Source organism: Geotrypetes seraphini, chromosome 4, assembly GCF_902459505.1.
Source record: "Geotrypetes seraphini chromosome 4, aGeoSer1.1, whole genome shotgun sequence".
Lineage (NCBI taxonomy): Eukaryota > Metazoa > Chordata > Amphibia > Gymnophiona > Dermophiidae > Geotrypetes > Geotrypetes seraphini.
Genome location: NC_047087.1, coordinates 129640883 through 129667455, shown reverse-complemented (window position 1 = coordinate 129667455; position 26573 = coordinate 129640883). Strand labels below are relative to the sequence as shown.

The window sequence follows — 26573 nt, the reverse complement described above, 5'->3', positions numbered from 1 at the left end:
TGCCCTCTCCTGCCCCCCCTGTCTTTTGATAGGCGAAAAACCGCATTCATGTTTTTTTGAAATTCACAGGGGGTTCCTGGAATGGAACCCCTGCAAATTTTGGGGGAGTGCTGTACATCCATTTGGGCTTCCAACCCCCAAGTTTGGGAACCAACAGGGCATGTCTGTAAACCCAGTGCTTTGCTGCAGTATTCCTGATTATAGTGCACAACTAAAAGACACTTCAGAAGCATATTTTTATAGTTCCAGAGGGGAAAACCCGTCTTTACCAAAATTACACATGAAAACTCTTGGTGTGAAATTGTTAAACATATTACTGTACTTTACTAAAGCACTATGTGGATTAGAGAATGACACGGTGACGGTTTACCCGCGGCCACCGCATTTAAGCCGCGGGTCACCGCCGAAAACGGGGAAGAAAACTAGCAGTCGCTGCGGTGACGGGGACAAGGCCATTCACCGACCGCGGAAACGGTGAACAGGTTTGTCCCCGTGGGCCAATGTACCCCCTTCTAGGAACCGCTATTTACCTGTGTTTCACCGTGCTCCTCATTTGTCAGATCAACCCTTCCTGCCAATCGCAGCAGAAGGGTACCCAACCCCTCCTGCCGGTCCTCCCAATGGCCTCCCCTAAGATCGCCGGCAGGAGGGTACCCAACCCCTCCTGCTGGACCCCCCCCAACGAACCCTCCCACCCCGGAACCCCCTTAGTCTTACTTTCCAAGTTGGACCGGACAGCTCCTTGCTCGTCTGGCCAGCAGGCCTGCCTCCGTCCAAATGAGGCGGGCCCGCCCCTCCCCTCCCCTGCCTCCCAATGGCCTCCTCTAAGATCGCCGGCAGGAGGGTACCCAACCCCTCCTGCTGGACCCCCCCCAACGAACCCTCCCACCCCGGAACCCCCTTAGTCTTACTTTCCAAGTTGGACCGGACAGCTCCTCGCTCGTCTGGCCAGCAGGCCTGCCTCCGTCCAAATGAGGCGGGCCCGCCCCTCCCCTCCCCTGCCTAACCCACAGGATCCTAGGGCCTGATTGGCCCAAGCACCTAAGGCCCCTCCTATAGCGGGAGTGGCTTTAGGTGCCTAGACCAATCAGGCCCTAGGATCCTGTGGGTTGGGCAGGGTAGGGGCGGGCCCGCCTCATTTGGACGGAGGCAAGCCTGCTGGCCATACGTGTGAGGAGCCGTCCGGTCCAACTTGGAAAGTAAGACTAAGGGGGTTCCGGGGTGGGAGGGTTCGTTGGGGGGGGTCCAGCAGGAGGGGTTGGGTACCCTCCTGCCGGTGATCTTAGGGGAGGCCATTGGGAGGACCGGCAGGAGGGGTTGGGTACCCTTCTGCTGCGATTGTCGGGAGGGCCATTGGGGGGGTCTACAGGAGGGGTTGGGTGCCCTCCTGCCGTGATCGCTGGGGGGAGGGGAGACTTGCAGCCGTAGCCGCGGTCACTATGCTAATCACGGCAGCATTTAAAGTACATGTCGTGTTTGTTTTTGCATTGCTAGCCCCAGGGGTGGTGGAAGATTAGTGATTGAAAAACTATGTGAAAAATAACTATTTTAAATTTAGTGATCAAAATGTGTCAGTTTTGAGAATTTTAATTAATTAATTTTTTCTCTGCGTGTTTTGTTTTTGTATAGTTATTAACTAATATTTAACTAAGTTTTAAAGTTTTAAAGAATGTTTCCTTTATACGTAAATAAAGAAAAGTGAATGGGATTGCAGTGGCGGTGACGGGGCGGTGAATGGGGTGGCAGTGGCGGTGACGGGGCGGTGAAGAGGATGGTGAGACGGGGACGGGGCGGTGACGGGGATGGTGAGACGGGGACGGGGCGGTGACGGGGATGGTGAGACGGGGACGGGGCGGTGACGGGGACCAATTTTTTCACCGTGTCATTCTCTAATGTGGATCATGAATACCACATGGATAGAAATATTGAGCAATATAAAGTCGACAAAATGTGGTACCTCATAAACACCAAAAATGAGTTTGTAAATCTTTCTTTATTTCTTACAAATTAGAATTATACAGTGAAGTAACAGCTTATGTTCCTAATTAAAAAAACATGTAAAATTATAATTTCTGTGTCCCAGTAAGATATTATCTTAAAAATGCTTCTACACAGAATCAATAAAATATATTTACTTAACTAACCCAATGTTTACTCTGCAGTCCTTTCTTTGTCTTAGACTTTGCTAGCTGTCAAACCAGAATTATACAAAGGGTCCAATTAAAAAAGGTTTCACTATTGCAGAATTTTTGATGTTAGCTCTATCTTTGATTCTCTTTCCATGGCCCAGGGAGAGTCCTCATTGTTCTCTCCTTTTGTGGGAAACCTCTCTCCGTGGCACAGAACTCCTTTTTCCACTCATGCAACCTTGTTAATGTCCAGGAAATCCCATGTTACATAGGATTTGTGTTCATTAACAGTAATATGAATTTCTGTTTGATTTCTGTATGATATTTAACCCAGAAATTCTTTCACCTATGTCTAATCTTAGATTTACTTATATTTACACATTTAGAGGTCCTTATATCAAGCTGCGCTAGCAGGGTTAGCGCGTCAGACATTTCATCACACGCTAAACCCCGCAGCCGGCTAAAAAATTAACGCCTGCTCAATGCAGGCATTAGCAGCTAGTGTGGCAGGCAGTTTAATGCGCAGTATTACGTGCGTTAAGCCCCTACCGCGGCTTGATATAAGGACCCCTTAATCTATGTCCATAGCATAATTATAACATTATCACCTGTTTAGTGCAAAATTATCAGTCAATTTTAAGGGAAAAACAGATTTTGGTGGTGCTTATATTCATTGGCTTTGAGCAACCCCAGGATGAGCCTAAAAAACTACAAAAAATATTTTATGATCATTCATAAGAAAAAAATTCAATTGATAAAGTTTCTCTGACTTTAGGTTTTTCTGGACAACCCTAATAAAGGTATTGGTGTTATTAATTAAAACATCTAAAAACAAAATTTGTTTGCAACCCTCTTTAAATATTAAGTAGGAATCGACCATTTAACCAGTTCAAAAAAGATTGGAAATGCAAACTGATAGATGAACAAATGAAAAAAACTCATCCTGTTTGCTAATAAACACATTTAAAATTTTAAAAAAACTTTATCAGTATAACTATGCCATTAATAAAATGCTCTGTAAATCAGATTGACCCAGTGAAAAAGAAATTTACTAAACCAGAAAACAAAATGAAACTTCTACAAATTTGTATGGTATATAGACCTTATAATGAGACCCTCTCACAGTTTAATCATACAATAAATCAATGTAATAAAATGATTAGAAAAGGCTTTGCTGTTCAGATTGTGGTTGAGCTAAAAATATTATACACAGTCTTCAAGATATGTCATCAATTAAAAAGCTGAATTAACAGCTCTGGCATGATACTCCATTAACTATATCTTCAAGGATGCATCCAGTTCCAAGCACAATCCAAAATAAACATCTTGTGTGTCTGTAAAATACCACTAACACACAGTAGCACAGTAAATGACAGTAGAAAAAGACCCTCATAGTCCATCCTTCTGTTAAAGGGATTAAAACTCTAGGTAAATTCTCACATTCCTTAGCCTATTCCTTGGTAAAAGTTTGGAACAATCTTCCCTCGATTATCAGAATGTCATTATCTCTATCACTTTTTAGGAAAAATCTGAAAACTTATTTCTTTCAGAGATTCTTAACTGAGGACTGATCTAATTCACTGAAAATTTTTCTATTACCTTCATTATTGTTTTATATTATATTCTTTTAAACTTTGTTAACCAACTCGAGTCCTTGCTGGAATGATACGGTATATAAAATGGAAATTAGATTAGATTAGATTAGATTAGATCCAGTCTGCCCAAGGTAACCAGAGCCTTGCCTACCACTTTATATAAATTTGGGTTACCCATGTTGAAATGCTGGTATGAAATTACCACCATGCCAATGATGGGGATGATATGTGGTGTATTTCTGGCAGTATTCAACTTATTTAATATTCAACTATGTCTTAGCTAAATATAAACTGAAATCACAATGTGAATAAAGTATGTGCCATATTTACAGGAAGCCTGCGACTACCCCCACCAACCTTTTCCCACTTATCACTTGCTCAGTGAGCTCAGTTTTTCTTCTCCACTCATATTCTGAACTTCAATTTCCTTCTCCCCTAAGATTACCTCCCTTCTTTGCACCGACCTCTAAGATTTCTAACAAAAAACAAAAAAAACAGAGAAATTTTGCTATAAAATGTGTTACTTCAGAATCTTCAGTAAAGACTTAAGGGATGTTTTAACCAACTTAATATGCTCTATCATTTGAAATTGTTGATTTTGCCTTCTGATTTTCAGACTGTTGTGCAGGGGATGACTCTGTTTTGGTTAGATTATTTGGAATTTCGAAAACAAGAGGAAGTTGACAGAATGGCATATTACACCAATTTTGAAGCAATTACATTGGCTACCAGTTGTATTTTGGGTGCAACAAAGTTGTTTCTGTGGCCCACCAGACTATTTACCATCAAACACCATGATACTTTCGGCAAGTTGTGGCACTCTATAAGCCTAATCTTTACAATCCCAAGCTATTAATTCCAATAGAACAGGGAAATAATGCAGCCACTATAGCGATGATTTTCTGTATTGCTGGTGTTAAAATGTGGAATGCTCTGGTGGGCCAATTGTGACTGTGTGTAAACCGGCTTCAGTTTAAGAAACAGTTAAAAACTCAGCTGTTTGTTACTGCATTTTTGTGATTTATTAGTCGGCATTTGAATAAAACAATCTGCTTAACCATGTTAGCTATTGTAATCTTGTGATTTATTAATTGACATTTGAACAAAAGAAATTGTTTAATTATGTAGATTTTATGACACAGTATGTTTTTATTTTATGTATGTTTTTATTGATGTAAACCGTTTAGGGTTTTTTTTTTTAAACGGTATAAAAAAGTTTTAAATAAATAAATAAATTAAATTAATACCCCAAGCTTCTACTGTAAGTTGGAAGCAGTCACTGTAAGAACATTGTTGTATTAGAAGTTTGAATAGTACCTAAGCAATCAGTTACTGCATATTCTGAATCTGATCAGTTTGATGTATTAATTTTCCCTAGGAATTTCTAAATAATTTCCACTTTCAGCTAGGCTTTAATTAGACAGAATGTCTCTGGGTTTAGAAGTACTGGCTTACACTTCTACTTCTCTCTAATATTACAAAATCTGGTACTGCTGTCAGCAAGACTTGTTTATGTGTTTATTTAAACCTATATAATATAAGCCCAGAGCAGCTCACAGCTCCACACTTAAATGATTCATAAAGCATTACCGTATTTTCACGCAAATAACACGCACCCGTATAAAACGCGCACACGTGTATAGCGCGCAGAAATCACGATGATAAGCACAAAAACTTTGGTATAACGCGCTCACGATTATACCGCGCATGCTGCCCGACTCTCCGTTCACCCCCCTGACTTCCGTGCACTGCCCCGCCTCTCCGTGCGCTGTCCCGACTCTCCGTTCACCCCCCCTGACTTCCGTGCACTGCCCCGCCTCTCCGTGCGCTGTCCCGACTCTCCGTTCACCCCCCCCTGACTTCCATGCACTGCCCTGACTTTCCGTGCGCTGTCCCGACTCTCCGTTCACCCCCCCTGACTTCCGTGCACTGCCCTGACTTTCCGTGCGCTGTCCCGACTCTCCGTTCACCCCCCTGACTTCCGTGCACTGCCCCGCCTCTCCGTGCGCTGTCCCGACTCTCCGTTCCCCCCCCCCCCGACGTCCGATTCACCCCCCCCCCCCCCGGCAGGACCATTCGCACCCCCACCCCGAAGGCCCGCCGACTCCCCGACAATATCGGGCCAGGAGGGAGCCCAAACCCTCCTGGCCACGGCGACCCCCTACCCCCACCCCGCACTACATTACGGGCAGGAGGGATCCCAGGCCCTCCTGCCCTCGACGCAAACCCCCCTCCCCCCCAACGACCGCCCCCCCCAAGAACCTCCGACCGCTCCCCCAGCCGACCCGCGACCCCCCCTGGCGACCCCCACGACCCCCCACCCCCCTTCCCCGTACCTTTGGTAGTTGGGCCAGAAGGGAGCCCAAACCCTCCTGGCCACGGCGACCCCCTAACCCCACCCCGCACTACATTAAGGGCAGGAGGGATCCCAGGCCCTCCTGCCCTCGACGCAAACCCCCCTCCCCCCCAACGACCGCCCCCCCCAAGAACCTCCGACCGCTCCCCCAGCCGACCCGCGACCCCCCTGGCGACCCCCACGACCCCCCCACCCCCCTTCCCCGTACCTTTGGAAGTTGGCCGGACAGACGGGAGCCAAACCCGCCTGTCCGGCAGGCAGCCAACGAAGGAATGAGGCCGGATTGGCCCATCCGTCCTAAAGCTCCGCCTACTGGTGGGGCCTAAGGCGCGTGGGCCAATCAGAATAGGCCCTGGAGCCTTAGGTCCCACCTGGGGGCGCGGCCTGAGGCACATGGGCCCAACCCGACCATGTGCCTCAGGCCGCGCCCCCAGGTGGGACCTAAGGCTCCAGGGCCTATTCTGATTGGCCCACGCGCCTTAGGCCCCACCAGTAGGCGGAGCTTTAGGACGGATGGGCCAATCCGGCCTCATTCCTTCGTTGGCTGCCTGCCGGACAGGCGGGTTTGGCTCCCGTCTGTCCGGCCAACTTCCAAAGGTACGGGGAAGGGGGGTGGGGGGGTCGTGGGGGTCGGCCAGGGGGGTCGCGGGTCGGCTGGGGGGGCGGTCGGAGGTTCTTGGGGGGGGACGGTCGTTGGGGGGGAGGGGGGTTTGCGTCGAGGGCAGGAGGGCCTGGGATCCCTCCTGCCCGTAATGTAGTGCGGGGTGGGGTTAGGGGGTCGCCGTGGCCAGGAGGGTTTGGGCTCCCTTCTGGCCCGATATTGTCGGGAAGTCGGCGGTCCTTCGGGGTGGGGGTGCGAGTGGTCCTGCCGGGGGGGGGGGGGATGTATCGGACGTCGGGGAGTCGGCCGGGCAAGAGGGCTTGGGCTCCCTCTTGCTCCGATCGTGGATGCGGGTGCGGGTGGGAGCGCGTGCGAGTGGTCGTTCGGGGTGGGGGTGCGAGTGGTCCTGCTGGGGGGGTGAATCGGGCGTCGGGCGGGGTGGGAACTATGTTTGAAAACTTTCGTATACCGCGCTCACGCATATAACGCGCGAGGGGTATGCGCGGTAGGTAAAAACGCGTATAACGCGCGCGTTATATGCGTGAAAATACGGTACATAAAACATTAACTAAACATTGAGGAGACAATATTCAGCCTGTAGTAGGGGCAGAAACAGGCCTGGATATCCAATGCCAGCACCTATTTGAGTTCTAGTACTGAATATCTGGATCTTTAGTGGCACCTGGAAATTATTCAGTGCCATACCCAGATAGTTAACTGGGCTTAGCTAGGACAGCATTATTTGCAGTCCAAAATGTCCAGTTTGCTACAGGCCACGCACAATGAATATTTGCAATACCTGGACAACATCCAGGGTTGCCCCAAATCTCCCCCAGACTGCCCCTGAACTAAACAGATGGTACAGTGGTAGTGAGTGATAATATTCAGCACCAGTACGCCCCAAATTTTATAAATGGTACTAAAAATAAAGCGGTGATACCAGTGAAAAACAAGTTTAAAAAAAATATATTTTAGTGTGCACACATATATACATTTTTTTATATATTTTATTGAACTTTGGGACTCAGAAACACTTTGGTTTAAAAAGAGTCACCTAGTCAAATACTTACTTGTGGTTCTAGATATTAAGACATGACATGTTTGAGATTTGAATATTATCACTAACTATACTAGTGTCATCAATGTAAACTTGATTACACATGAATGGTACATTAGCTTTGCTATTCATTTATATTAATATTTGATTTACCTTGTTTAAATAACATCTGATAACAATTGTTGGACATACCTATTTAGTTTCATTTCACCCTCAATTGTTACTGGGGTTTTTTTTTTTTAGTTATGACAAATAAATACAAATATTTAACCTCTTGTGTTGGTATGAATTGAAGGGGAAACCTCTTGAAACATTTGACCGTGATTATAATATCTCATACATTTAATTGTAATAATTAAATTGTAATTGCATTTCATTGCCATTGGGGGGAGGGGTTGTTAAAATTTTTAAGCATCTTGTAAGCAACCCCAAGATAAACTTCTCTGTGTTTTGTTAATTATAGACCCTACCACAAGGAAGAATGCAAAGACTGGGCCACCAGCTCGCAACAGGTACGCTAGTCAGTGGACTTTAAACAGACCCCACCCCACCATATCAACTCACACTCTGACAACAGACTGGAGGCTACCTACCCCCAGAGCCACAGGTTCGGTGGACAAGGAAAGCGACAGCTACAGTGTCAGTCCTTCCCAAGATACAGGTAAAGTGGGCTCTTTTTGAAGACTGTGGTGCTGCCCTTTATAACTAAAGAGGAATAAGCCAATCCAAAATCCTGTAAATTCAGTACTCTCCCCATAGGTTCCGCTGGCATCAGAATTCCACAGACTTTCTGGTTTACATTCTGCTTCATTCTCGATTGAGTGCAATGTCTCCAATGTTGCCAATATATGTGACCTTCAGAGTCCTGAAATGATATAATGAAATTAAAAAGTTCAGCCCTATTGCTGACTGATTGGTAGGATGGGACTTAGAAGTGTCTGCTTTTGCCCTTTGCCAATGAGAAGGCCTATGCCATTACTGAAGAGCCAAAAACAGTATTTTGTAAAAGGATGATATCTACCAAATGATTGTCTTTGTTCCTAGAGACCTTACCTGATTGGGTTGAGGTCTATAAAAGAACCTCCCTCCCCCCATTGAGCAGGTAGGTTGTTGAAACCAGTTTTGTGAATTGAAGGCTCTCACTCACACTTCACAATATTTGGGGTTTTGTTTTTGTTCTGATTGATTTCTTTAATCTTCCTTTGGCAAGGTATAAATATTGCACAATAAAGTTACCATAGCCTCTTTTTAATATAACAAAAAAATATTGGTTGTTATAATTTCAGAGCAGAACAGAGATGTAGTTTGGCGAGTTTCCCCATACCCTTATTTCATGTGTGTTTCTATATAGGGCTATCACCTGCTTTGGTACAAACTGAAGGGGGCAGCAGATTCCTCTAGTGAAGAAGGAGGAATTCAATAGTTGGAGTGGATTCCTTCTATATGGCTCGCGGGCATGGGGATATTACCCATTTGACCAGAATAACACACCTATCTACTAGAAAATATATTAGCAAGGTAAGAACCTAATTTCTTTTTATATAGCATAATAATTATGTAAGACACTTAGGTGGTGGTTGTTTTTTTTATGTCTTTATAAATTAGGTACAACATATGCACTTAATGTGCCTTCCTTTTCCAGACTTACTGTTGTAAAATTATCCTCTCCATATTATGGGCTCCTTTTATCAAACCGCGGTAGAGCTTTTTACCACAGGCCAGTGAGCTAAATGCTCCAATGCTCATTCAATTCCCATGAGCATTGGAGCATTTACCTCTCCAGCCCTTAGTAAAAAGCTCTACTGCAGTTTGATAAAAGGAGCCCTTAATCTTTTTCTATTGTGCTCAGTTTTGACAAACTGCTTTGATGGTCTCAGTGTGATGCTAGCAACAGAACTAGGTATGCAGTAAGCAATCAAGAAAAGGAGTCAATAAAATGAGGTTATGGTTTCCAGCTGCAACTAAAAGTTGCAAAATCATTTTTAACCCTTTAACTGTCAGATGGTTAAATAACTGCTTTAAGTAACTTGATGTTGAATGATTGCAACAGTGCCAAGTAACAGGCATTTGGAGACACAGATCTCCCATAAGAGCCACAGAAAACATATGTTGCTTCTGAGCAACAAATGCCAAATAAAGGAGGAAAATACAACACTGAACTCATGGAAGAAAAGAAAACATTATGGGGTGGTTCTGTACAGGATGTATGGCCAGATTAATCTATAGGCGTTGGAACAGGAGAAGAGGGTGCCACAGGGGCCATGGCCTCCCCCAAAATCCCCAGTGGCAATGGGGCCGATGGTTTATCTACACAGGTGGCACTCTCCTGGGAGCGGCATCTTACTGCTGGCCTGTGTACCTTCTGGTCGGCTGTCTCTGCTGTGAACCATTCCTCAACACCTATTCCTCTTCTTTCCCCCCCCCCCATATCTATTTTACATTTCTTGCATTTCTTTACAGGAGGAGGAACCAATTCTGAACGCCACCCTGCCACCAGCATCTTCTCTCTACTGCCCGCCCCGCCCTCTCTGACAACTTTATGTTTCCGCTGGGGCGGATAGTGGAGAAAAGTCACTGGGCGGCATTGAAAATCATTTCTTCTGCCAGCAACATTTGCAAGAAATGTAAAGTATACATACAGGGAGAAGGAAAAGATGTTGGGGAGAGAGAGATGTTGGGCAGAGAGAGCTGACCAGCAGGTATGCTGGCTGGCAGCAAGATGCCACTTCCACCTGAATGCTGCCTGGTGCTGCCAGATTTGGTGGAGGGGTAGAAGATAAAGAGGAAGCAATGTAGGACTTGGGAGAGGGAGTGGCGGAGGGAGAAATGTTGGATTCAAAGGACTTGGGAGAAGGAGTGGGGAGGGAGATATGTTGGATTCAAATGAGGGAAGGAAGGAGAGATGTGACACTCAGGAATAGGGTAAGGGGAGGCGGGAAAGATGTCAGATGTGTGAGGGACAGTGAGAGATGGACAGGGATGACAGAGGGGGTAGAAGGATCACAGGGAGAGGTGGCAGAGGGGGTTAGAAGGGATACAATATGGATTTATAGGATGACAAAGGGAGGGAGAGAAAGACATGGGGAAGGCAGAGGGGTTCAGGGAGAGATGGTAGAAGGGGTGAAAGGGAGGGAGAGATGGATATGGAGGGGCAAAATGGAGAGAGGGAGAGATGGATTTGGTGGAGAGGGTACAATATGGAAAGGGAAGGAGATTCAAGGGAGGGAGCAGAAGGGGGAGGAAAGATGGACTCAGGGAGAGCAGAGAAGAAAGAGGATAGATGGACAGGGAAAGGTGGAGGGGATATGGACTAGGGACTGGAAGGGGGTTGGGAGGAGAGATGTCAGACTTGGGAGGAGGGAGTGGAAGGGCAGAAAGGAGAGATTTTGGACTTGTGGGAGGGAGAGAGAGAGAAAGAAAGGAAGGAAATGCTGGGATACAAGAGTGGAGTAAGCAACAAGGAGAGGAGATGCTAGAAATGGTGGATACATATGAGAGAGTTGTCAAGGAGATGAATGAGGATAGAAATGTGGATAGAACAAGGATAGAAATGTGGTACGGGGAAGCAGATAAAAGGGAATAGGAGGATGAGAAATGTGAAAGCTAGGGGGTGGGAGAAAGAGATAGAAACTTGATTAGATAAAAAGTGAGAAGGAATAAAGCAATGTTTCCTCTAAGCTGTGTGGTCACACACCTTTTGGTAGTAGGCCACGCAGCCAGCACACCAGGACCTTTGGCCATACTCTGCTGCTGCTGTGGCTTTTTGAAGAAAGAAGTGCGGCTGGAAGGGAGGAGGAGGAGGCCTACTTGGATGTCTTAGAGCTGGCCAGAGCACAGCTACACATCCTTGGGAGGGGGCATGAACTGGGGACAAGGGAGGGAGGGAGAAAGGTGTGTTGGGTCACAGAAGGGAGGAATGGAGGGAGAGGGGTGTATTGGGATACAGAAGGGAGGGGAGCAGCGCATTGAGACAAGGAGGGGAGTGTGAACTTGGGACAAAGGAAGGAGGGAGGGGGCATGAACTTGGAACACAGAATGAAGAGAGGGAACATGTTGGGACACAGAAGGGAGAGAGGGAGCAAGAACTTGGGACACATGAGGGAGGGAGGGGGCATGATCTTGAAACATAGGATGGAAGGAGGGAGGGAGGGAAAGAGATTCTGAGCTGGGGGAGGGAATAGAAAGGGAGAATTGTTGAACATGGGTGTGAGAGGGAAAGAGATGGTGTACATGAGGAAAGGAAGAAAGAAGAAAAATGTTGGGCATAGGGAGGGAGAGAAATGTTGGATGTGGTGGTGGAGAGGGAACAGTGGGACAGAAGGAAAGGGATGCAAAAGGGAGGAATGTTGGACATGGTAGTGGAGGGAATGTAGGAAAAGAAGTGGATTGGTGCTGGAAAGGGGTAATAGAAGGAGAAATGTTGGGCATGGGGCTGGTGGGCAGGGGTAAAAGATGTTGCACACAGTTTGGGGGATAAGAGAAGGAGAAATGTTGGATGTTGCAGTAAAGGGAGATGGAGAAATGCACCCTGGATCCCTTCCTCTCTCTCCCTACTCCCTTTGTAGCAAAGGAGAGAATGAGAGAGAGAAAGATGGCTGACAGCGAAAGAGAGGGAGATATATATGGGGTTGGAGGAGTGAGGAAGAAATGCTGGGCATGGGTGGGAAGGGGAAAATGAGTGTGCTTTGTGTAGTTTAATTATGTGTTTACCATTATGCATTGTTAATAAGATTATAGTATATGAAAAATGAATGGAAGAAATGTCATTTACAAGTACTATTATTATTAGGGCGGAGTCGGGGCAGAGCTTGGGCAATTTTGGGGCAGAGCTTGAGCAGGTCTGGGGCAGAGCTTTTGGGCCCCTCCAAACAAAAAAGCATTCCTCTGTCTATGGACTGATCATTGGGACAATAGGGCAGTGCCTACACAATAGGGCAATGCTCACACTAGTAAGGTGCCACTCTCCTCTAACCTACATCAAATTTAATCATGTTTGATAGGTGGTTAGGGACCTCTGACCCTTATTATCCAGGGGCCCAGATCACTATCAGTCCACCCCTGACAGGTTGCCTAAAGTATGCGTGCTATTGTAAATTCTGTAAAGACAATTAAGGTTTACTTGCCTCTTTAAAATACTAGTGCAAGTGAAGTTCTGCATGTAACTTTAGGCACAATTACTTACGCTAGCTTTATACTAGGAATAAATGCACACACCTAAATGTGTCAGTTGCACATATAACTGACAGTATTCTAAAAGCTTAGCATGTAACATCTTTCCCTGCCCTTACCCCTCCCATATTCACACCCCTCTGACAGGTACATACTATAGAATTAAGGGCTAGATGCATTAAAGTTAGTCGGTAATACCGACTGGATTGCTGTTGACCGATTGTGGAAAAGCGATCAATGTGCTACCAATTTTACATGGAAATTATTTGCATAGAGGTGAAAATTATTTGCATGCAAACCTGACAGATCAGTCACTCAGTGAGCGATTGCCACATGCATAGAACCCTAACAGCAGTGACAGGGGAAGCAGCCTCCTGTCACTGCTGTTAGGGCTTCTTTTTTATAATGGCACAGACGTGCGTGTATTGCACACGCACAATCTGCCTCATAAAAAAAAGAAAAAAATCCCCTCCCCCCCCACACTGATGGTCCTCCTCAACGACCACCCCTTGAACTGACATCACAACCCTTCACCCCCATGGCAGTGTAAATGGCAGGAGAAATGCCTGTTCCCTCCTGCCTGACCAAATACCCCCATGCCGTGTCCCCACCTGGTCCTGAACCCCCATGCCACTGACCCCTTCAACCACCCCTACCATCCCCCCATCCTCCTTCTTTCCCCCCCAAAAAAGGAAGAAGGGATGCTCACTCACTCCTGTCACCAGATGCTCCCCATTACCATTCAGGGCTTTGAATAGCGAGCAGTAGAGTTTGTAGAGTATGCTTGCTTGTACAGGGAGCTAGTGTGAGTCTTGGAAGGCAGTGGTAATGTGGTCGTATTTTTTCAATGACTATGTCAGTTTGAGGGCTGTATTTTGCACTGTTTGAAATTGTTTTATCATGTTGGCAGGGCATGACAGGTATAGGATGTTACAGTAGTCTAGGAGTCCTAGAACTAGGGATAGGACAAGGAGTCTGAATTGTTTTTTGTTGAAGTATTTTTGGATTTGTTTTAAGTTGCACATGACTGCGAAGGCTTTCTGGACTGTTTTGTTGATTTGGAGTTGCATGGTGCAGCCTTTGTATATCACTATTCCCTTCATTTTTAAATTGGGTTGCAAGGGGTATGTGATGGAGTTTATTTCAAAGTTTGTTATGGTTGGGGTTTTGGTTTTTTCGAGAAATAGGAATTTAGTTTTGTCTTGGTTCAGCTTTAGTTTGTGGTCTTTCATCCATTTTGTCACCATTTCTAGTGTTATGTGTAGTATGTTTGTTGTGTTGGAGGTACATTGGTCGAAAAGAAGGAGGATGGTGATGTCATCTGCATAGCTGTATGAAGTTATTCCTAGTTTGTACAGGTAAGTACTGAGTGTGGCTATGTAAAGATTGAAGAGTGTTGGAGATAGTGGAGAGCCTTGGGGGACTCCACAGGGGTTGGTTCAGGAATCCATTTTTTCTTTGTTTGTTTTAACTCTATATTTCCTGGATTGAAGGAATCCTTGAAACCATGTGTAAACTCTACCTGTGATTCCTATTGCTTCCATTGTTTGTAGTAGGATGTCATGCTCTATCAGGTCAAATGCTGTAGTGAGATCAAGTTGTTTGACTAGCATTTTTTTGCCTTTACTTAGATGTTGTCTGGCTGTGTCGAGTAGAGAGCCTAGTAGTGTCTCCGTGCTCAAGCCTCATTGTGAGGGATGGAGTATGTTATGGTTTTCTAGGTAGTCGGTGAGAAGTTTTGCCACAAGGCCTTCCATTACCTTGACATAGCGGTATTGAGGCTATAGGTCTGTAGTTGGATGGCTGATCTGTCGCACCCTTTGGGTCTTTCAGAATAGGAGTGATAATAATTTCATTGAGATCTTGTGGGAATTGGACCACTTTCATGGGTAAGAGTACTCCTGCAGGTGTAAGTGGCAGCAAAACATCTAAGCATTACTCTGTAAAGGCATGTCTCAGGGAAAAGAGCAGGGGAGGACCAATTGGATTCCAACAAACTATAGAGGTGAATAAACATACATAAAAGAGTATTTATTAACAGACCAAAAATAATAATGTCAAAAAGTGTTCTAAAATCAATAAAATGATAGAAAAAAATGTGCAATACACATCAAAATGTTGCCAGACTTGACAGATTTGTGTTTCAGCGATAAATACCTGCCTCAGGAGTCACAAGATCTAGATCAGGGCTGCCCAAGACCAGTCCTCGAGATCTACTGGCAGGCCAGGTTGTGAAGAAATCCACAATGAATATGAATGAGAAAGATTTGCAGTGAAGGCAGTGCAGGCAAATCTCTCTCATGCATATTCATTGTGGAATTCCTGAAAACCTGGCCTGCCAGTAGATCTCGAGGACCGGACTTGGGCAGCCCTGATCTAGACAATGCTGTGACTGCCTTGTATATAGGCAAATATTGTCAAGGAATCAGCATGTGTTGAGCAAAAAATAGAACAATCTACAATCGCTTCAAGAGTTAAGAGCCAGGCTGTGTGCTTGACTATTTTATGTTTATGTACCTCTCTAGTTCATTGGAATTTAATTGGTCCTTCCCTACTCCTTTCCCTGAGCACATACATACATGGCATAGCATGTAAATGCAAGGGGACATTCACATGTGCAGAGCATGGCAGGGCTGCCACTTAAATGCATAATTTACAGAATACAGTAACTTATGCACAGCCTTGCCACATTTGGGCACCTGCAGTAATGTACGTGCAGTCACCTAAAAATAAGATATGTCGCTAACGGTTTACACTAGTATTCTGTTACAGAATCTAGATGTTCAGGCTCTCACTATGTGACATTGGAACACATAAAAGAATTGCCATATATGTATACAAATGTGTGATATCCTTCTGCATATTATCCAAACAGCCAGCTGCCTTCTAACTCCTTAATGGTCCTGTCAGGCAACTCATTTAACTCTATTCTCAAAGGGTGACTAATAGTATATTCTCAGCTTGTGAATGTATCATTTGTTTCTTTCCCTGAACAGACAGAGCAAGAAGCAGCATGGTCTCCACAGAAAGTGCCTCGTCCACATATGAAGAGCTTGCAAGGGCTTACGAGCATGCCAAGATGGAAGAGCAGTTGCGGCATGCCAAGTTCACCATTACAGAATGCTTCATATCCGACACTTCCTCAGAGCAACTAACAGCAGGGACTAATGAATACACAGATAGCCTGACCTCCAGCACTCCCTCAGAGTCTGGCATCTGCAGATTCACTGCTTCCCCCCCAAAACCTCAGGATGGAGGTGGGAAAGTTGTGAACATGGCAGTTCCAAAGGCACACCGGGCAGGTGAGTGAAAGGGCTTAATCAAAGCAATTCATTAAATGTTTTTTTAGATGGAGCATCCTCCTTCCTCCACCAGGATTGATCCCAATCTGTATTCATTTTGCAAACAGTATCCCAAGTAGCTTGTACAGCAATGCCACAGTGAAACTTGGGAGCCACATGTGGTTCTCTGGAATTTCTGAAAGTGATCAAATCAGCCTCTGAGAATTTTGGAGACTGCACAAAATGTTTTAGAGGTGGGCTGGCTTCATGGCTCAGTGGCAATACTGTACACTGCTGTGGAGAAGGACCTGTGTTCAATCATTAAATGTCTGCTCCCTAGATCTGATGGTGGCATGAAACAATCACAACCCTGAGTGAAGAGAGCCTCAATCATGGTGCAGTAGCACCATTCAGAAGGAGCACCCATACATGGCTGATATAACTGAATTGAAGAAATTGGAGTCTCTCTGGATGAGCCCAAGACATTCAAGTTAGAGGCTTTTTGGCCCAGGATCCAGTTACTAATCATTCATTCATCTACTAACCCAGTCCTCCCACTATCTACCCCATCACATATTTACCCCTATACATTCACTATCCTACTCTAAACCCATCAAACACTATGCCTTCTCAGCTCCTTAGCTTACTTTCCCCTCCCCTTTTACAAAGCCACAGTAGAGGCTGCCATGAGGCAAATGCTCTGTCGCCAATTAAATCCCTATATGTGTCAGAGCGGTAACCGCAGCAGCAGTAGCCGTTACCATGGTTTTGTACAAGGAGCCATTGGTTGGTGACTAGATTGCAGAGTTAGGAGGATGGGGGATTTTTTAGATGGGTGGTGGAAGTTGGTAAGGTTGGTGGAGTATTTAATGAATGATAAAGTAGGTTTCTCCTAGGATAAGCAGGTTATACAGTCCTAGAACATTATTGACTTTATCTGCTTAAGTCCAGATGGAAAAACTTGAGGTAAGTATCTCTTAAGGTTTGAGTGCTCCAGAAAAGTGAATTGCATATATTTGGTGGTTCCTGCTTTGCGATGTTGTACAGGGTACTTAAGTCCTTTTTTTCCATACAGAGATTAAAGGATATATCTTTATCTCTAGGAAGAATGTCTTCATTTAAGTTAGGTTTGCACAGAATATGTAATATATGATCTCATTGTCAAACGTACTGCTAATGCTTAACATATTACTTGCTTCATGCCTAAAAAAAGCTTCCCTCTAGATTTTATAGGTATCAATAAAAACCTATCAAGGTGTGCTTGGAAGTTGCTTTTTATCAGTCTGTGCCACCCAATATAATGGGAAATATTTCTGTATCTTTCTGCCACACTTTCGTGATCTTAAACTACATTTCTTGGGAGGATAATAATAATAATTTTATTTTTATATACCGCCATACCATATAGTTCTAGGCGGTTCATATACAGTACTAAAAATATACAAACAGTAAATAAAAGTACGAAATCTAAAAATGACTAAAATTATACAATAATTGAATAAAATGCATTAGCAAAAATAGATAGACATTCCTTAAAAAATACAACTATAAAATCAGTGTGCAAATTTCCAATCAATATTCTGAAACATCAATATACAAACTTCTCGAATAAATCAGTTTTCAATAGTTTCCTATAGGACATGTATGAATGGGCCTGAGAAGTAATAGAACTTAGCCATGAATCTATTTTACCTGCCTGAAAACCAAGTAATTTATCAAAGAATCTCTTGTAGTGACAAGGCTTAATATTCGGAAAAACAAACAAGTATTGCCCTCGAGTTCTTTTAAGTTTGTATCTTTCGAAACACAAAGACAAGTAATTAGGAACCATACCAAACAGTACTTTAAAACTGGTGCAACCAAACTTAAACAGTACTCTAATCTCAAAAGGCAACCAATGCAACTGTTTGTAGGATGAAGTAACATGATCATGTTTTTTCAGCCCAAAAATTAAACGGACTGCCATATTCTGTATAAGTCTCAGTCTTTTTTGAAGCTTTTTTGGGGACGGTGCGGATGGGGGCGGTGAAGTGGATGCTCTGCTCAGATGTATCTATGTGCTCATCTATCATACATGCTGGAATGTACTGTTTCTTTCACATCTTTGGGTGGTGGCAGGATTTCAGTGATTACTGGGGGAGTAAGGGAGACATGCCTTAATCCATCCAGTGGCCATCTGGTCAGTTTGGGCACCTTTTTGTCCCTTATTTGTTTTTAAAACAGGTCTAGCCCCAAATATGTACATGGTGCCTTGTTTTACTAAGGTGCGCTAAGCGTTTTAGTGCACGTTTAGCACACGCTAAATATACGCAAACGCTAACCGCTAACGCGTCCATAGACTAAGGGTCAAAGTGTTAAAAGCATCTTAAGATCCATAGTCCCACCTAAGGAGGAAGTGACACGGGGCCGGGGGTCGGCTGATGAATGTTATTGACTGGAGACCAGTGCATGCCATGTCCTACAGAAGCAGGACCACGGGAGGATTTTTGCTTACACCTACAGGCTAGTTTGTTTTATTTTTCCCCGTGCTGTGAAGCTAGCACCTTTAATAAAGAATTTTTATTTTGCAGACCTTGACTGCTGCGTGGCTCCAATTTATCCAGGGCCTGCCTTCATTGACATTAACAAATTGAACATTATGCATGCCCTAGTCTAGCGCTACCTGCCTTTAGTACTGGTGTTAGCTCTTGAGCATCGGCCCCTTTAGAAGCTAAAACGCCCTTACCGCTCAAGTTTGTAACCATGGTCACTTTGTGCCAGTTTCTCCACAATCACTAAGCAACACTAACCTCAGTCTACATGGTTAATGCTATGTAACCAACACTTTAAGTGAACACTCATTACAGGATTAGTTATCTGATACAGAAAAGGTTTCAGCTATTTCAATCTATCTAATCTTCTGGGAAACAAAGGAGATCTTAAATTCCTTTTTCCTTTCTGGCAGCTGAGTTTCATATGACTAGCTTTCTGATGCACTGGCCTGCTTTCAGGTGCTTTCTAAGCTGGTTGCCAACATTGCTGGGTTACAGGTCTTGCCTTATTGATGATGTTTTCTGAACACAGGCAAAATATTTTGTTACAAGACAACTGAAGTTACAAAGCCATGAAATGAACATTCAAACGTTTGTGCATTAATCTGCAAACCGAGCAACAAATGAAATTGCCTGGCACCTCATTAAAGACTGCCAGACCATAGGAAACAAGATCATCAGCTTTGAGTTAAAGATGTGCAGAATTATGGCCCAAGCACTTAAGGCCCCTCCCGTAAGAGGGGTCTAAGGGATCTGGCCAATCGGAATCTTAGGACAAAACTATAAAAAGTGGATTTCTTGCTAGACCTCAAATACCCAAGGCACTACTTTTGATTTTATTTGTGCCCTTACTGGGGTGGTATTTTCATCATTGGTCTTAGCAAATAGCATGTGCAATAAATATTTTTATTAATTTTCAACAGACTCTGCATAAATTATAAAGTGCATAGAGTGCCATAAAAGTGCTATATAGTGCTCTAAAGGAAAGGCACTTATCTTTGCGCCCAACGGCTACCCAACCGTTTCACTTTATGTTCCATCAGGGGCTATGCCTCCTTGGTTACAAGCACCAACATTTTTAGTTAGAAAAGCCCATTCTTTGAGCTGAAACCACCTCTACTCGTGGCACTGCACTCAGCCTCTATTGCCCAACGGTTGGGCAGCCGTCGGGCGCAAAGTTAGGTGCCTTTCCTTTAGAGCACTATATACCACTTTTATGGCACTCTATGCACTTTATAATTTATGCAGAGCCTGTTGAAAATTAGTAAAAATATTTATTGCACATGCTATTTGCTAAGACCAATGATGAAAATACCACCCTAGTAAGGGCACGAATAAAATCAAAAGAAGTGCCTTGGGTATTTGAGGTCTAGCAAGAAATCCACTTTTTATAGTTTTGTTCTCATCATTTGGTATTCATATTTATTGGACATCTCTTAGTTTCCTCATTTAGTTGATTTGTACAATTGGAATCTTAGGCCACTCCCAGTGCATCCCAGAATGCACTGTGAGAGGGGTCTAAGATTCCAGTTGGCCCAGGTGCCTAAGGCCCCTCTCCGGTCACAGGGAAGGGGCAGGCCTGCCATTCGAGTGAAAGTGGGCCAGCTAGCTGTAGGCAGGAAGCATGACTCTGACCAGCCATCAACATAAAGTAGGGGGGTTCCGGGTGGGCTGGGGGTACAAAGGAGGTGGGTGAGGTGGAGTCTGGGGGGGTAGAGGATGGGTGCTGCCTTATGGAATGGGAAGGTTTCTGGCAGGAGGGACTGGGCATCCCTCCTGCTGGCGATGTTCGGGGGGGGAGGATTCCCAGGTTCTGACAGGACTGATCATCCCTCCTGCCAGCGATGTTGAGAGGGTTCCTGGGTTCCGAGGGACTGGGCATCATGGAGGAAGAGGACAGGTTGCTGTGACTGCTAAACCCTTCGCGGCAGGAAGATCCCTTGCCACAATAAGCTCAGCATCGCATACCGCGGGCCTAGGGAGGCACATAGGGCCACCTAGGCCCACCTAACGTTGCCTAAGGCCACTTCCAGGCAAAGCCACGCAAACACCTTGCCTTAGACGAGCTTAGGTAGGCCTACGCGCCTCTCTAGGCTCTCATAGGCGCATGTAATGTAGGCGGCCTGCCTCAGGCTTTGTTTTTTAGAAATGTGCGTCCCAATTGGCTGGTTAGGCAGCAGTAGGCCACCTACAATCAGGACATCGTTTATAGAATTTGCCCCCAAATGTAGAAACTTGGGGTTAGTGCCTAACATTCAGCACCCAGTTACAGAATTGCACTATTAATGTTTCTAGAACTTTTCAGACTGAAGTTTGGTAAATGTTAGGGAGGCCTCATCACCACCAAAGAGTTGTTTCAAGATGGAATGGAAGGAAAGGAAATTGGATTGGCCTGAATCCCCACCTCTACCCCTTGCACTTCTCAGGGCCTGGCAGAACATTCTGCTGTTTTTAGTATCTCATTCCCTCTGACAATAAACTCTTCTTTACCTACTTTAGCTCCCTTCAAAGGACTCATTTGACCTGACTTTAGAATATGTCAGACTCACTTTACCCACATTGAAAATAAAACTTAAAGGATTTCAAGGAATAGATAATCAACATTTCAGAAAACCCCATCAGTACTTTTACCTATGGAATTTACTGAATGATAGAAAAGGAAAAGAGAATGTGTAATTTGTCTTTGTTAATTGCCCATGAGAAAATACCTGTGTGTGAGTAGTTTTTAAAGCACAAACTACACACATAATTTTCTCCTCCAGCCTAATCTTGCCTCCTATATGTGGGTACATTTATCCTTAGAGCAGATGGGCAAAAATACAATAATAATAATTTTTTAAAAAAGCTAATTCTGTGGGCAAATCAGCATTTTATCTACAGAAAGGGCTTTGATATTTTCTCATTTTGATATTAGTATAGTACTCCAAACAGTGTTATAAGTGAAACCTCAGTGGCTTCCTTTGAATTCTCTGGTATCTCATATGTTTAGCTCTGGTAGAGGAGCTTGATTTTTAGGACTTGCCAATGTTGCCTTATTAGGCTGCACATGCACTCCTTTTGCATGAGGAAAGCGTACATTTTTCTAGGGGTCAGGATAGCAGAATCTTGTCTTTCTCTGTTTAAAGAAAAGTAAATTAAATCCTAGAAGAGATTTGCATATAGTTCTCCAAAAACTGGAGAAAAATTAAACAGAGCAGGCATTGTTTTTGGTTTTTTTTTATTATATACTTGTGATGCTTGAAGTGTCAGAGAGGCAGATTGTAATTTGTTGCTGTTGATTGGTTTTCAAATATTTGAACAGGCTTTCATTTGCTTTCGTGATATTTTATCTCTTGCTCTGGAGTAAACTGTCTAGCCTGGTAAATTCCTCTCTGTGAGAATTTAATAGACTAGTACCTCTGTCTCCAGTCATTGTACATGGGCTGCTTGTGCCAATGGGACTTGCACGCATCTGTGAAACTGAAAGCTATGCCGTTTGTAGCTTTAATTCCAGCAGGGCCTCCCAAGGTGGACAGGGTTCAGTGGAGATATCAGACTAACGATGCTGGGCAGCATCAGATGGGCAGTATTGGAGGCGGAGGATTCCAATTGATGTGACAAGGGCAACAATATTTAATTTATACTGTACCGAAGAAAGGCCCAGCAATCTACTTCTGTATTCTGCCACAAAAACTTGATGATTTTCATTAAGTCGCTAGGACTCAGTGGCGTACCTAGCATGTGTGACATCCGGGGCCCATCATTTTTTGGCACACCCCCCTCCTCCCCCCCATCTGTATGAAAAACATGATTTTTAGTAACAAGCCACACGTCACACATGAGTACCTAGGAAAAGGCAGCAGTGAGAAGTACAACAGCAATACACCCATTGTAAAACTAAACAAGCCAGACTAGTACAGATCAATCCTACACCTTCAATCCTAACAGAAAACCATGTCTTTCAAACACACAGAACACAGAAAACACCTTCGCCTAGTATGGAATGTCATCACAAACTTACCCCTCCCCCTTTTACAAAACTGTAGTGTGGATTTTAGCCACGGTGGTAACAGCTCTGACGCTCATAGAATTCTGAGCATCAGAGCTGCTACCACCATGGCTGGCGCTAAAAAATGCTCCACAGTTTTGTAAAAGGGGGGATAAAATAGAAATACATAGACAAAGGTTAAATTGAACCAGCAAGAAGCTGGACTCTGCATACAATGCAATACCACAGAAACAGTGACACATGTCTCCTAAAGCAATAAATAAATAGAAAATGTTTGTTCTACCTTTGTCTTCTATGGTTTCTGCTTTCCTCATCTTCTTGTTACTCTCTTCCTTCCATCCACTGTCTGCCATCTCTCTGCCCCTATATGGCATCTTCTCTCCTTCTATGCCCCTTCCAGAAACTGTATGCCTCCCCCTTCCATCTCTCCTTTCACCCCGATTGGTCTGGTATCTGTCTCCTCTCCTTCCCCCCTGCTCTGGCATCTCTCTCTCAGCTCCCTTCCTCCTATTCTTCCCTGGTCTTCCTTCTCAATTTATTTTCTGTCTCTGTCTAAATTCTTTTTTACTATTCAGTCCTCAATTTCCCTCTTTCACTGTGTCTACCTATAGCTTGCCATCTCTTTCCCTCACCCCTTCCAGTAACTAACTCTATCATCTTCCCTCAACCCTGCACGTGCCCTTTTTTTCTTTCTCCTCCCCACTTCCTTCCAGCATCTGCTCCCCCTTCCCATCACACTTCTATTCAGCAGCTGTCCTTCCTCTCCCCCACACTTCCATTCAGTGTCTGTTTCCCTCTCTCTACCCCTTCCATCTACTGTTCACCCTCTATCTCGCACCTTCCATTCACTGCCCTCTGTGCTCTTTCTATCCAGTGTGCACCCTCTCTCTCTCTCTCTCTCTCTCTCTTCCATATGGCATCTTCCCTCTTTCTATGCTCCTTCCATAAACTATCTATCCCATGCCCCTTCTCTCCTTTGTACATGATTAATTCACACGCTTACTGTATTTCAGTTATCAGAAAGTATATTTCTCATAAGATTTTAATATGATGTAGATTTTTTTTTTTTTTTTGCTGATGACAGACATTCAGTTCGATTAGAGGTGACTATATATGCTGCCATTATTAGAACCCGTGGTCGAATAGAATAGCGTGGAGCCTAATAAAGGGAGTTATAGCCTTGAGAAGACCGTTTGGTGAAACATGTTGGCCAAGCTATCCCTGAAATGATGACCACATAAAAGATAAGTCACTTGTCACTTTAATATAACCTTAAACTGAACTATTTATTTAATAAGTTATATTATAAACCACTTGTGGAGAGGGCTAAGCTTTAATAATATACCCCGATGAGGAGGCAGCACTTAAAGCCTAAGACAATGAATGTTATGAGTTTCAGGGGATGCTTCTGAGGGTCATTAGAACCATGCTATTAAACTTAAAATATTTGAATGAGAACAGAAAGTGGAACAAGAAATTATTGATCCACTACTAAGGAACAGCCATTTGGCTCAGTGCACCTCTGGACTTCTGAGGCTTTTTTCCTCCATTTGTTCACACGGTAGACAGAGATATTATTGTGTCAATCAGTGATCTGAAACAATGTCAAAACATAGAATTTTGTTTCAGCAAATTGGCACTTAATGAAATAAGATAACACTCTTTCCAGATACAGTGGCAAAATAATGCTCAGACTTTAGAAAGTTGATTGGTTGGACTGAGAACTTTTCAGCATCCCCTCATAACTATTGTTTCATACAGCATGCCCCCTCATTTGACTAGGGTTGTAACTGCAGCTTTTTTCTGTAGCCTGAAAGTCATTTATGTTTTGCTTTGAGTTGAAATGCTTTATACTTTGATTCCATCTGCTTGTTATATAGATATCTGTTATGTTCATCCCAGGCTTTTTTGAATTCCATCTCTATTTATGTCCCAACCACTTACACCAGGAAGGCATTCCAAGCATCCAGCAACATTTCTGTGAAAAAAATGTTTCCTGATGTTGCTTTTTAAATTGTCCTCCTTTCAGTTTTATTTCATGTTCCCTGGTTCTATTGGTTTCTTCAAGAATGCTTTTCAAGCATTTTAAATGTTTGTATCATATCGCCCCTGTCCCTCTTTCCCTTAAAATTATATTTAGATCTTCAAGTCTCTTTTCATATGTCTTCTGGAGCAGACCACATTCCATTTTAGTCACTTTCCTCTGAACTGCTTCTAGTCTTTTTATATGATTAGCGAAATATGGCCTCAAAAACTGAACAAAAAGACTGTGGAATTGATGTTCTTGATGCAAATGTGAAGTTGAATTCTTATAAAATGCACACTCAAAAAACAGGACCAACAAACTACAATTTTGGGAGGTGAGACTAGTTCTTTTGTGGTTGAAAAACTCACTGAAATTACTATGGAGTCTCTCTGACTTAGTCATTAAATTAGGAAACACTTTGAATCCACAAATTAGAGAGGTGGAAAAGAAAATACATAAACAAGAACAAGAACTAAATGCAATACAATTGGAAATGACCTCAATCAAATCTAAGTTGGGGAAAAATGAAGCTGAAATAATTGAGGTCAAACAGGTTTAGGAAGTTGTGTTTAAAGACTGTGTTAATATTAGGCAGAAACTGGAAATGAGTGAAAATGGCCACTGAGCCAATAATTTGAGGTTCCTAAACTTCCCAAGGGTTTTTTCTATGTCCCTAGGGAAATGTCAAAGAAATATTTCCTAGAAGTTTTCTCAGTTTCCAAGGAACTAATTCCACCCTTCACACAAGCATACTATTTGCCTATTAGAAATACGGAGCAACAACTGGTTAACCAAGGACAGCAGGAACCACAATTAGATATTTCCATTTTATTGGAAACTTCTACAAAAGACCTGGCCACACCAGCAACATTATTGGCGACTGTTGCACTGGCACCAGATAAGAACTGGATTATGATGATGTTCTTTAAAAATAGAACCAAAGAGTTTCTGGGACAGATCTTTCTAGATGTCACCCAAGAGACTCAAAAACGGAGAAGGCAGTTTTTGTTATTGAAACCAGGTGTAATTTCAGTGTGGGGGGGAGTTTTTTTCTTAGGTTTCCCTGTAAATGTATTGTTCTTTATGGCTCAGATAAATATGTTTTCTTTGATCCGATACACCTAACAAATTTTGTAGCTTTGAAACATCTTGAGAAAGGTGGAACAACTGAAGTAGCAACTGACTCATGATTAATACTCCCTGTAACTTCAGTCACTTTTTATTTACTTCTTAAATGATTTCTTTCTTAATTATTAATATCACTCTCTGAAAGTCTTGGATCACAGATAGATAATTGTGGACTATTGATTGCTTAATATTGTAAGGGGAGTATGTTATACTTCTCCCTTTTATAAAATTATTTTATTTTCTTTTTTTCGTTCCTAATTACATGTACAAGATACTATACTTGATAATTTTGTGTAAAATAATAAAAAAAATAAAATAAAATGCACACTCAACCACATGGAGAAGTAATGTCAAAACCGTTTATTGGATATTTGTAGAATACAAGCTCATCCACTTGAGGAAGCAATAGTGCAGACCCAACACGGTCTGTGTTTTGGCTGTAATAGCCTTCCTCAGGGGTTCTAGACGTTGCATGTGTGGAGATTGTAAGCACTAGTACGGATGAGAAAAATGTCTCCAAAAATACTTTTCCAAATGATTCTGAAAGCGTAACATTCAGCAGCTGCTTGGCAGGAGCGAAAGTCAACTGAAACACATGCTTCAAATGAGACCTGATCAATGACCTGTACAGAGGAATAATCACTTCCTCCTCCTGTCCATTATGCTCCTCTCTATACAGCCTGGCATCCTTCTGGCTTTTGCCACTGTTTTG

At 43.5% G+C, this 26573-nt stretch overlaps 1 protein-coding gene across 1 annotated transcript in view; it reads left to right on the top strand.

Moving 5' to 3' along the window:
* Positions 1–26573, top strand: part of DSCAM (DS cell adhesion molecule) — a 756178-nt gene that overhangs the window by 715652 nt on the left and 13953 nt on the right. The window contains exons 32-33 of the mRNA XM_033942926.1: positions 8202–8399; positions 15904–16209. Coding sequence (XP_033798817.1) covers positions 8202–8399; positions 15904–16209 — 504 coding nt within the window. The remainder of the gene's footprint in view (positions 1–8201; positions 8400–15903; positions 16210–26573) is intronic.